Consider the following 12,946-nt stretch of genomic DNA (forward strand, 5'->3'; position numbering starts at 1 on the left):
GTCAATTCTAATATAAAAGTACTAGCATAGTATTATGTTACATATGTTATATTGTGTATTATATATACTATGCTGTAGTATAGTACTCACTATACTTAGGTATCCATTTTTATATTCAACAGGCTTTTTTTTCAGTTGCAAGTGATTGGTTTAAGAGAATCAAAAAAATTTTTTATTGTGGTAAAATATCATAAAATTTACCTTTCTAGCCATTTTTAAGTGTATAGTTTAGTAAAGTACATTCACATTGTTATGCAAACAATGCCAAAACTCTTTTCATCTTGTAAAACTAAAACTCTGTACCCATTATAAATAGCTCCACATTCTCTCTTTCCCATTAGCCCTTGGTATCCGCCATTCTATTTTCTGGCTCTATGAATTTAATTATTCAAGGTACTTCATAAGTGGTATCCTACAGCATTTGTCTTTATGTGACTTGCTTATTTCACTTAGCATGTCAGGGTTCATCCATGTATAGCATGTGTTGGAATTTCCTTTCCTTTTAAGGCTGTATAATTTTCCATTGTATGTATATATCACATTTTACTTATTTGTTCATCCATGGTCTTTTGGGTTGCTTTCACCTTTTGGCTTTGTGAATAATGCTGCTATTAATATTATTATATAAATATCTCTTTGAGTTTCTGTTTTCAATTCTTTCTGAGTATATATCCATAAGTGGAATTGTTATCTCATATGTTAATTCTGTTTTTAATTTTTTTGAGGAAATTCCATACTGTTTTCCATATGGGAATTACTATTTTTTTTAACCTACTCACATCATATAGCTGGAAAGGGTGGTGTCCTGAAACTTCTAGTCATTTACTTCTTCTTCTTTTTTTTTTTCCTTGCTCATGCCTTTTTAAAAAATTTTTTTTATTTTTTATTTTTTTATTTTTTGATTATGTTATGTTAATCACCATACATTACATCATTAGTTTTTTTTCTTTTTTAAGATTTTATTTATTTATTTGAGAGAGAGAGGCAGATAGTGACAAAGAGCACAAGTGGGAAGGAGAGGGAGAAGCAGGCTCCCGCGGAGTAGGTACATCATTAGTTTTTTTTTTTTTTTTTTTTTTAAAGATTTTATTTATTTATTTGACAGAGAGAGACATAGCGAGAGAGAGGGAACACAAGCAGGGGGAGTAGGAGAGGGAGAAGCAGGCTTCCCCGCGGTGCAGGGAGCCCGATGTGGGGCTCGATCCCAGGACCCTGGGATCACGACCTGAGCCGAAGGCAGACGCTTAACGACTGAGCCATCCAGGCGCCCCGGTACATCATTAGTTTTTGATGTAGTGTTCCATTAGTCATTCACTTCTTGTCACTACTTCTTTCTGAATGCTTGCTTCTCTTCTTTGACTTCTTTAATGAGTTTGGAGCGGTGATTGCTCAAAGCTCTCTGATCATACCTTTATGATTATGCTATGTGATCAAGGAGGGAAAAGTATTCATTGGGTGTCCAGAAAGATTACCTTCCAATTACTGGAATAGTTGCAGTGGCCAAGGATGTCATACTAGAATTGGCTCAGCTGGTTATGTGCCTGTTCCTGTGCTTGATGGGGAGTAAGATCAGTTACCAGGAAGGGGGGGCGACATAGAGTAAGAAGTGTGTAGGGCATACAGAGATAATGGCTGCTGCAAGCCTCTCTTGCTCTAGTGTGCTTGGGTCCACGTGTCAGCTACGCCCTAGACATTTCACTTAGATGTCTCACAAGTGCTTCAAACTCTTAGTCCTTTCCCCATCTAACTATGTCCCCTCAAGAGCTGTGCTTCAACCCTACTTGGCTTTCAGGTCATTAATGGCACAGAACTTTTCATGCCTCAGGACCTTTGTACAGGGAGCCTTCTGGTTGAAATGTTCTTTCCTGCCTTAATCCTCATTCACCTATTAGCATCTACTAAAAATGACTTCTCAGGTTTTAGACTGAGTATTGGCAGTACATTGCTGCTATTAATACACACATGGAATACAGAAGCAGCTGGTTTGGGAGAAAGATCTAATTTCACTTTATACCTCGATTTTTTTAGGTGAGCAGAAAACCCAGTGGGCCTCCGCCCCCAATTGCAAACATTTTTCTAAGGAGGGAGAGTATACGGAGGAGTGGACAAGGTTTTGGAGGATGGGTGAATAAAAGGAGAATGTTGTAATTGACTAAAACCACAAAGGAATGCTACATGTCTCTATAGGAAAGACTGTAAAGCCCATATTTAGGGGAGAAATAAGAAAAAAGAAACCAGTAAGGAAGATAAAGAACAGTTCTGGATTGAAAAACTAGTGATGGTATAAGAGAGGATATAAAGAAAAGTCAAAGAATAGTGATTACTTAAAGCTATAACATTTTTGAAGAATAACCTACAATTTTTACAAAATTAGGAGTTTCATTCCAGAGTGATGAAGTCTGCTGTAGCAGCATCTAGAGAATGAAAAATATACAAGTGACTAAGCAGGATCTAAAATAAGAGAAAGGAGATTTTGTTCATACAATGACCGCAGGGTTTTATATGTGGCATTTGAGCCCTTCTAAAAGTAACAACCTGTGATCAAGATGGTAGCTGTAGTAGAAAGATGACTAGATTGAGTGTCAAGAATCCTGAGATTTCTCTTCAGCTTTGAGTACATTATACCTAACTTGTTCTTGTCAATGATAAAATGAAATTGGCTCCTGCTCTGCACATAAAACAGGATTGTTGTATGTCAGATTAGCTGATCTGTATACCAAAGCACATTGAAAACTACAAAAGACCATGTAAATGCTAGGTAGAAAGAGAATTATGCCCTTGGAAAATAAGTTTATAATTCTGAATTTTCTTGGATATAGAATCATGTGTTATTTATTAACTTTATGCCAGTGAATTCCTGTCAAAAGAAAAGTATTAGAAAAGTAAAGTATTAGAAAATTCCTGATTATAAGCTATGTTGAACATTTTGATCTTTATATTTGAGCAACAGGAAGTCACTAATATAGAGGATGGAGGTGAGGAGATATGCCATTATTTATATTTTTTAAAACACTCTTTTCTATGGAGTTTGGGGGTAATGGTGGATGCAGGAAGCCATTTTATGCTTTTAGAGTCGATGTTATAATGGACAGCGTAGTGGTGGTGTAAGAAGAGAGCTGTTTAGAAAGACACAGGTGATAGATTACCGATAGATTTATTGTTAGAGAAAAGGAAGAAGGTGATTCCCAACTTTGCCAACTGGTTAGGTAATCATGCTATTCACCAAAATAGGGAACCTTGGAGGAAGATCAGGTTTGTGGAGGAAGATCAGGTTTGTGGAGGAAATCATGATCTTTGAGTGGAATTTTTAAGATTTTTTTTTTTTTTTTTTTGAGAGAGAAAGAATGAGAGACAGAGAGCATGAGAGGGAGGAGGATCAGAGGGAGAAGCAGACTCCCTGCTGAGCAGGAAGCCTGACGTGGGACTCGATCCTGGGACTCCAGGATCATGACCTGAGCTGAAGGCAGTCGCTTAACCAACTGAGCCACCCAGGCGCTGCCTTTGAGTGGAATTTGATCTTCTACTGAGACCTCCAAAAACCTACGTTGAGGAAGTCACTAGCAGATACTAAGAGAAGCAGTGGATGGAATGAGACCCATGGTAGGCTATACTGTGAGAACAGTCTAGGAGTTAGCTTTGAACAACTCCAGTATCTAAAGAGTAGGAGGAAAGGGATGAGCCAGTGCAGGAAATGGTCATGGAATGATTAGAATGATAGGAGGAAAACTAGGAGAAGGTTATACCTGGAATACCAAAGGAAAATATTTTAAGGAGAAAATGGTGAACGTTGGTTATAGCTGCTAAATAGTCTAGCAAGATGGGCTTAAAAAACATACATTGCATTCAACAACTTGGAGATTATTGGTGACCACAGCAGAAGTCACTTGGGAGGAGTGTTGGGGCAGAAACCATTTTGAAATGGATTTGGGGTGAATGAGAGATAAAGTATAGATGACAGTTACAAACAACTTAATCAAGGAATTCAGCTTCTAGAAGGAGAGGAGAATAATGAAGTCAAATAAAGGGAGAAGGATAGTGTTGTTTCAATTTATGATTTTTTAAAGCCTTATTTATTGTACAAATATCTCATGGTAAATAATACAAAAGGTAGATCAATGAATGTAGTTTTACAAATCCAGCACCTATGTAACTATCACCTAGGGTAAGAGATAGAATATTGTTACCTAATTGCTTAGTGATTTTGAATTTCATGTCAATAGAATTATTTGCTATATAGTTTTTTTGTGTCTGGTTTCTTTTGCTCATTATGTTTGTGAGGTTCATCCCTGTTATGATGTGTGGCAGTGGTTCATTATTTTTCTGTGGCGAATAGTATTCCATTGTTTCAGTATACCGCTGTGCTTGTCTGCTTTCCTTTTGATGGACATTTGGATTGATTCCAGCTTTTGGCTCTTTACAAATGCTGCTGCTAAGGGGGTGCCTGGCTGGCTCAGTTGGAAGAGCATGCGACTCTCGATCTTGGGGTTGTGAGCTTGAGCCCCACACTGGGTGTAGAGATTACTTAAAAAAAAAATGAAATCTTAAAAAAAACCACAAATAATGTGGCTGTGAATATTCTTGTGCTTGTCTCCTGGTGTATATATGCTCTTTTTTTCTAATGAGTGTAAACCTAGAGTAGAGCTACTTGGTCAAAGGACATTGTGTCTTCAACTTGGGCATATATTGTCAGACTGTTTTCCCAAGTGGTTGTACTGATTTACATTCCCTAGCAGTAAATATGCAATACTTTATTCCACATCCTGCTAACACTTGGTTTTATTATTGTGTTTGTTTTTTTTTTTTAAAGATTTTATTTATTTATTTGACAGAGAGGGACACAGCGAGAGAGGGAACACAAGCAGGGGGAGTGGGAGAGGGAGAAGCAGGCTTCCCGCCAAGCAGGGAGCCCGATGCAGGGCTCGATCCCAGGACCCTGGGATCATGACCCAAGCCGAAGGCAGATGCTTAACGACTGAGCCACCCAGGCGCCCCTGTAATTGTGGTTTTAATCAATACTTGCTTAATTACAAATGAGATTGAGCCACTTTTCATATTTATTGATGGTGGATTTATTTGAATGTCTTCTTTTTGAAGTGTTTTTTCATGTCTCCAGCCTGTTTTTCTAGTGACTTACTTTTTCATATTGGTTTTTAATTGTTACATGTACAAGATGAGTCCCTGTGGGGTTATACTTGTTCTGAGTCTCTTCTCCCCTGCTGTGTCTTGCCTTTTCACTTTTCTGGTAAGGGTGGCTCATGATTAACAGAAGTTCTCCATTTTAATGTAAGAGATAATGTAGTAGAATTTGCCAGTCTTTCATGCAAAGACTTTTTTTGTGTGTCCTATTAAGAAGTCTTTCCCTGTACCATGATGACGAAAATGTGCTTCTACATTATCCATGCATGTTTTCCTAATTTTACCTTTGTTATTTACATCTAAAACTCCCCTGGCACTGATTTATTTGAAATTTTTTAAAAGGTAGGAGACACTTCAGCATGTTTAAATGCTCATTGAAAATATCTAGTAGCATGGAAGGTATTGAAGATACAGGAAAGAAATGATTAGAAAAAGCTCCTGAGAAGGTGGGGGAGAATGGGATCCAAAGCAGAGATGGAGAAATTTAGTCTAGACAGAAGGAAAGACCACGGTTTGTAATGAGATGGAATGAGAACAGAGTGGTACCAGTCCACTCAGGTCTTTAGCAACAGGAAATTTCTAGTTTCCCTGTGCAGTCTCAGACACATTATCTGCTGAGTAAGGAGAGACTGGGTGGAGTCAGGGCTTGGAGAAAGCTTAAGAAAGTCATTGAAGAAATTATAGGTGAAGTTCCAGAAAATAGAGTAAATGTGATGTGCTGTTTTGAGGGTCCAGTTGAGGTTTGTAGAGATAAATTAATTTATAGTGGTACCAATTCTGTCTAATTGTGGATATTCCTGTAGCAGTACTTGATTGCCATAGAATGTATGAAGATAGTGGGTAGTTGGGTTTGTCTAGGATTGAGATTTTGCGAGATGGGTGCCATGCAGAAATCCCATAAAAAGAGATCAGATACTGTAGATTATTGGCAGAAGTTAGATGATTGATCAAAGACCATAAGACGGAAGGAGAGTCAATATAAGGTGGTCTGAAGAATAGGGAAAAGGCAGTGGTATTGGTGGACCAGAAGACCTAATGAAGTCAGAGAATGGATCATAATGGAAGTGGTTGAGCAAACTTGCTGGAGGTTAAGGTCGTGATTTGAGAATAGAGTGCTTGAATTCGTGTTTTGTGAGGTGCAATGGTTTTGTTCAGGAAGGATATCTTTCGTAATACTGATTATATAACAGATGCTTAATCACTGATGCGAATTGGGTCGATTAGACAGGTACCTATAATTCTATTGTAGTGGACCATATGCCTGGTATTCAGGTACATCAGAATTCAGTTCCTAAACATGAAGGAATGTGGCTTGTCTTCCACTGTTAGCTTTACAAATATTAGAAATTCTAGTAGGTTATACTCATATTTATATTTAATTGATTTTGGTAAAATATTTTTTTTATGTATCATTTGCAGATGGTTTTGTTCCCGGTATTAATATTCCCAAGTTCTCCAGTGAGAATTTTTTTTTTTAAAGTCTTACTTGTGCAGATAATTATAGGTACTGTTAAAAAAAAAACTACTAGTTTTATAATTTCAGCTTCCTGTTCACTTTCTTATAAATGATGTCTTCCAAATACTTACTTTCTACTGAAAAACAGTTTAAACAATTGTTAGACTAATGATATTAAAGAAGTGTAGTTTTCTTTTTAATTTGCTTCTTTGTGGCTTAATTCTAACAGATACATCAAGAAATCTGGAATTTCATGAAATACACAGCACTGGGAATGAGCCACCTCTGCTGATTATGATCGGCTACAGTGATGGAATGCAGGTCTGGAGCATTCCGGTAAGTCTGGATGTGTATGAATCCCTAAGATATAACACTGGCCGGCATGCTAGCTGATGTGAAATCTGGCCATACTTTCTGTAAGGTCTCATCCATTTATTCCACAAGCATTTGCTAAGAGGCTGCTGTTTGTGTAACACTGTGCAAGGCACAAAGAACAAGGGGCAAGTGAAGGGGCAGAGGGGCTATAAATGATGTGTGATGTCCCAGCCAGGAATTGTGGGAATCAATTTACATGCAAGATCTCATTTTTTTGTCATAGTAGCTCTATTGAGTAGGTATTATTATTATTATTTCCCTCCCATTTTCCAGAAGAGTAAACAGACTTACAGAAGGCTTTTTCTTTTCTTTTTTAAAATTAGCAGTCATTAAAAATCAGTGTTTTGAATTGGTTAAAACAGTCATGTGGTACAAAATTCTTGAGGTTATGAAAGGTTAAAAAACTCCCTCCCACCCTTGTCCCCCATTTCCCCTTGAGGCAACACGGAGTTTTAGTTTCCTATGTATCCTTATAGCTGTGTTTTATGCAAATAAAAACATAAATAAATTTGTTTCTGCCACCCTGCTCTCCCTAACAGATGGGAGCACATTATACAACTTAGTCTGTACCTTGCTGTGTTTTACTCATAATGTCAGTATTCGGAGAGCTTCTTCATTGAATTTTATAGCTGCATATAATCCCATTATTTGGATTTTCCTTAATTTATGTAATATTGTTCCCTATATTGAAAATACTTGAATGTCTCTTTTTTCTACTATTAGACATAATGATGTAATACATGAATTTGAACAAAGGTTATTTTATGTCTGTGCATCTGTATAAGATAAATTTCAATTTTGATAAGTGTTTAAAATTGCCTAATATTGGTCCCAGTTTTCCTCTTAAATCCTGCATGTTCCTCTTTGGGATGACCTACCAAGAGGCTTGGTAGGATCACAGCTGAGTGAACTGTAATACAGATTGCATACTTTGGCTTGTACTTACATTCTGGCCTGGCTGAAATATTGGATCTCTCCAGTAGATGGTGGGTGGGGGGGGGGGGGCGGAGGGGAGCTTCTGTTGTGTGGTTCTTTTGCAGTTGGAAGCTCAAGGCTATTTGTACCTTTAATAAATTTACTCACCAAATTGTTTGAAGCCCCTGGTGTATGTGTATGTGTTTCAGCTAGAATTTCTCCCCCCTCTTTTTGGTTCTGTCCGGTAATATCATTCCTTCTTAAAAGATTTATAGAAAAACATAGTATATTATGTCAAATTTAAAGGAATTCAGGATGTTCTTGAGTACAGAATTTGGCTTCAGTGGCATAAAGATTATTATTATTTTTTTTTTTTTAAAGATTTTATTTATTTATTCGACAGAGAGAGACACAGCGAGAGAGGGAACACAAGCAGGGGGAGTGGGAGAGGGAGAAGCAGGCTTCCCGCAGAGCAGGGAGCCCGATGCGGGGCTCGATCCCAGGACCCTGGGACCATGACCTGAGCCGAAGGCAGACGCTTAACGACTGAGCCACCCAGGCGCCCCTGGCATAAAGATTATTAAGTAAAGATCACATTGGACTTCAGAATTCTTTAATATTTTATTTTATTTTATTTTTTTAAAAAGATTTTATTTATTTATTTGACAGAGCGAGAGAGCACAAGCCGGGAGAACAGTAGAGGGAGAGGGAGAAGGAGGCTCCCCGCCAAGCAGGGAGGCTGATGTGGGGCTCGATCCCAGGACCCTGAGATCATGACCTGAGCCAAAGGCAGACGCTTAACCATTTGAGCCACCCAGGCGCCCCTTTAATATTTTAAATAAAAAGTTATTTAGTCTTTGATAAGTCACTGATGATGAACTTTGGTCTTTCATCTAATCATATAATTATGTATGATATTATTAATTATTTAAGGTTAGGGTTTGTTTTTAAAGATTGGCTTTATTTTGCAGAGGTAGAAGAATCCTGGTATGTCATGAAATGAGTGTCCTCTTTCTTTTGCCTTTTGGGGTGGGTAGTTGACTTTTTTAAAAGATTTTATTTATTTATTTTGACAGAGAGAGACACAGCGAGAGAGGGAACACAAGCAGAGGGAGTGGGAGAGGGAGAAGCAGGCTTCCCGCCGAGCAGGGAGCCCGATGCGGGGCTCGATCCCAGGACCCTGGGATCATGACCTGAGCGGAAGGCAGATGCTTAACGACTGAGCCACCCAGGCGCCCCTAGTTGACATTTTTCATGGCCCTGCAATGCTGTTTGTAATTTAAGTGTCATACCGAAGGCATGGACAGAGGACTTAAAATTAAGCAGTGGTTTTTTTTTTTCCCCCCACCACCAAGAGAAATATTTCTAGGTTGTGATCAGGGGAAAGTAAATGTAACTTTCTTATTAAGAGATACAATATTTTGATCCATTACACTGTTTGTTGACAGACTTGAAGGCAGAGGGGAAGCTAGAGCTTTAACAAGAAGCTTGAACCTGTGTGATTAGGGGTGTTGACTGGACTGAGTACATTCCTTTGGTGGTACTCAGGCTACCCACTTGTTCCGGTTATAATTAGAGGTATCACTTTTAATAGTTTTAAAGTTAACTTGTGTTTAGCTCTGAGGGACTTAGAGGTCTTCTGAGTAATTTAAATTACTTGTTTAAAGTAATTCTTATGCCCAGATTGCATTTTGAGAGCCTCGAATAATCTTTTCTTCATGCAATATTCATTAGCTGGTTGTTTGCTATTATAGTATTATAGCCCCGTGAGGACTGTTGCAAGAATTAGGAGGCAGTTTGGGAAAATGAGCTCCTTCTGTTGCATTGATTGTGCTCTTACTGTGTTCAAAGCATTTTATAGACACAGAATCTCATCTGTTGTACACTGTGAGGTAGAAGTTACCCTGTTTTACAGGTGGTAACGTCATACCACTTGTAAGAGGTGGAATCGGAATTCAAACCCAGTTCTATGTGACCACAAATTCAAAGCCTATGATCTCAGAGCTGTACTTCATTACTCACCAAACGTGATCGCAGAAGATACGCCATGCAAGTACTTTGGCGGTTCAGTTTTAGTTTTCATTATACAAGGTTATGGTGTGCCTTCAACTCTTCATCTTTTATAGAGTACTGTGACTGATACCCATTACTAACTAAACCCTTCCAAAACTTATCACTAGTCAGCTATTCAGTAATCATTGAAGTGTTACCATGTGCTAGACAGTGGGGAACTTATGTTGGTCAACCTAGAAATAATCCTGGCTCTTAGGGATCTTTGCAGACCATAAATCGTATTTGCTTTTGAAGTATGTGTGAGTGAGCAGAAAGTCAATCCCTATCCAAGCCATAGCTCGTTTTTTTTGCTTCAAGTTTGTGAACAGGGTTCCCTCCTCTTGATTTTATATAACCTGGGAGTCTCAGATTGAGAAAGTAAACAGATCCTGGGTACACATTTAAAAAATTGTATATTTACGAACTGCACAAATTTGAACAAGGCCCAAATGGTGTCTCGATATATGGTTAAGTGGAGTTCGCTCAGAAGCAGGACCGCCCGGAAGTAGTTGTTCTGCTGCCCAGTTCCCACCACTCTGTATACGGGGCGGCTGGAGGAAAACACCAGCCTTCCCAGCTTTCCCAGGCTGTCAGGCCCCTTATCTCAACACATCTGATGCCACATAAGAAAGCAGGATTATTTGTTGATGTTCTGGATGAACAGGCCCTTTTCCCACTCATGCCTAACAATCTCATTGCGTCTTTTTGGTAATATAAATATAGTTTCTCTTGCTTAAAATCCTTAACTTAAAAAAAAATCAAGATTGTATGTGGATTAAAAATCGAATAGTTTTGTGTGATTCATATGAAAAAATAAGCAGTTCTGTACTCTTCCTTTCACAATTCCTTGAATTCTATTAGCTGTTACCAGTTTTTATTTCAGTCATTTTAATATGTCCTATGTACATTCTTGATTTTTCTTTTCTCCCAGTCTTATACATAGAATGACTTGATGCCATGAACAGTGAGGACTTAAAAGGTGTTCATTATTGGGGCTCTTGGGTGGCCAGTTGGTTAAGCGTCCGACTCTTGATCTCAGCTCAGGTCTTGATCTCAGTGTCGTGGGTTCAGGCCCTGTGTTGGGCTCCACGCTGGGCATGGAGCCTACTTAAAAAAAAAAAAGGCATTCATTTATTCAGCACAGATCTGGGATAAAATATGTATTTTGAGCAAAACAGACATGGTGTTTGCTCTAATGGAGCTAGTAGGAAAGATGGATTTAAATAAAAATAATATACAACTTAAATTGTAATATGAAAAGAATAAGAGATCATAATAATAAGGAAGTGGCATAGAAATTAAGATTTAGCAAGGGTAAGCTTAGAACAGTAGTCAGTGGCCCTGAGATGGAAATGTTCTTTCCTCTATGGTTGGACATTGATTTAGATTTCTTTTTTTTTTAATAAGATTTTATTTATTTGACAGAGAGAGACACAGTGAGAGAGGGAACACAAGCAGTGGGAGTGGGAGAGGGAGAGGGAGAAGCAGGCTTCCTGCCAAGCCGAGAGCCCGATGTGGGGCTCGATCCCAGGACCCTGGGACCATGACCTGAGCCTAAGGCAGACGTTTAACGACTGAGTCACCCAGGTGCCCCTTGATTTAGATTTCTTAAATATTTTTTTTTCTTAAAGAATATTGAGATAAATATCTTTATGATCATATAATTTGGAGAGATCAATAAAAGTAGATACACCAAGGCTCTTGATAGATTTACCAGATTGCATTCTTGTAAAGCCATGCCACTTACATTTACCCCATTTATTTATTAATTCATTCACTCAGTGAAGATTTATTGATTGCCTTTTACAAGCCAGACCCTGTTCAAGGTGCTGGGAAAACAACAATGAGCAAAACAAAATCATTCTTCTTGTGGACTTTCCATTCTAGGTAGGTGGGGAAGATGATAATAAACAAACATGTAGCATGCTAGCTGGTAAGAAGTGTTAGGGTGGGGTGGTTGATGTTGTGGTGGGTTGCTGTATTATACAGGGTGGTCTGGAAAAGCCTCTCTCAAAGATTTTTTGAGCAGAAGTGTGGAGGAGTGATCCTTCTGGGTTTTTGAGGGAGGAGCATTAAAAGCCAGTACTCTATGCAAGGATTACATTTCCTCTATATTCAAGAACAGCAAGGGGGCAGTTCAGCTGGAGGTGGGTGGGCAAGGTGAAGAATGTTGGGGGATGATGCCTGAGAGGTGGTGGTGGGCTAGAGCTTGGTCAACCACGGATTTCAAAAGTTGTAAATACAGAGCAAAGTTGAAACAATTTTACAGTGAAAACAGGTATATCCACCACCTAGATTGAACCATTAAAATTTTACTATAGTTACTTTATTTCATATCCATCTCATTCAACACATTTTAACATAAATTGCAAACATCAGTAGACTTTCCCCCCACCATGTTTGCATGCATATCATTAACTAGAATTCAATATTTGATTAATTTTTGTTAAAATATACACACAATTAGATACACAATTTTTTTTTTTTTATATTTATTTGAGAGAATGTACGTGCAAGAGAGAGAGCACAAAGGGAGAGGCAGGGGAGAGGGAGAAGCAGGCTCCCCACTGGGCAGGGAGCCCGATGTGAGGCTCCATTCCAGGACCCCGGAATCATGACCTGAGCTGAAGGCAGACGCTTAACTGACTGAGCCACCCAGGCACCCCTAGATACACAAATCTGAATATGTCAATTTCCTAAGCTTTGACAAGTGTATACACCTATGTAACCCAAATCTCTGTCAAGATCTAGAACATGCTTATCACTGAAGAAATTTCCCTCATGCCTATTCCCAATTAATTTTTCTTCTATACCATGCAGAGGCAACCACTGTTCTCATGTCTTCCCCCACTATAGATTAGTCTTGCCTGTTTTAGAACTTCCTGTGCTATTATATATACTATATGCATTTTTTGTGTGTAAGGCTTCCTTCACTCAGCATGTTTGTGAGATTCACCCATGTTGTTTGTTCCTTTTTATTGCTGAGTAATACTCCAGTGTATGAACATACCA

General features: G+C 38.5%; 1 protein-coding gene across 7 annotated transcripts in view; it reads left to right on the forward strand.

The window, feature by feature from the left end:
• BCAS3 (BCAS3 microtubule associated cell migration factor) overlaps positions 1-12,946 on the forward strand; it is a 593,075-nt gene that overhangs the window by 21,118 nt on the left and 559,011 nt on the right. For all 7 annotated transcript variants that reach the window (XM_078064169.1, XM_078064164.1, XM_078064176.1 and 4 more), the window contains exon 5: positions 6,822-6,928. In XM_078064169.1, coding sequence (XP_077920295.1) covers positions 6,822-6,928 — 107 coding nt within the window. The remainder of the gene's footprint in view (positions 1-6,821; positions 6,929-12,946) is intronic.

The sequence above is a fragment of the Halichoerus grypus genome, chromosome 2, assembly GCF_964656455.1.
Source record: "Halichoerus grypus chromosome 2, mHalGry1.hap1.1, whole genome shotgun sequence".
Lineage (NCBI taxonomy): Eukaryota > Metazoa > Chordata > Mammalia > Carnivora > Phocidae > Halichoerus > Halichoerus grypus.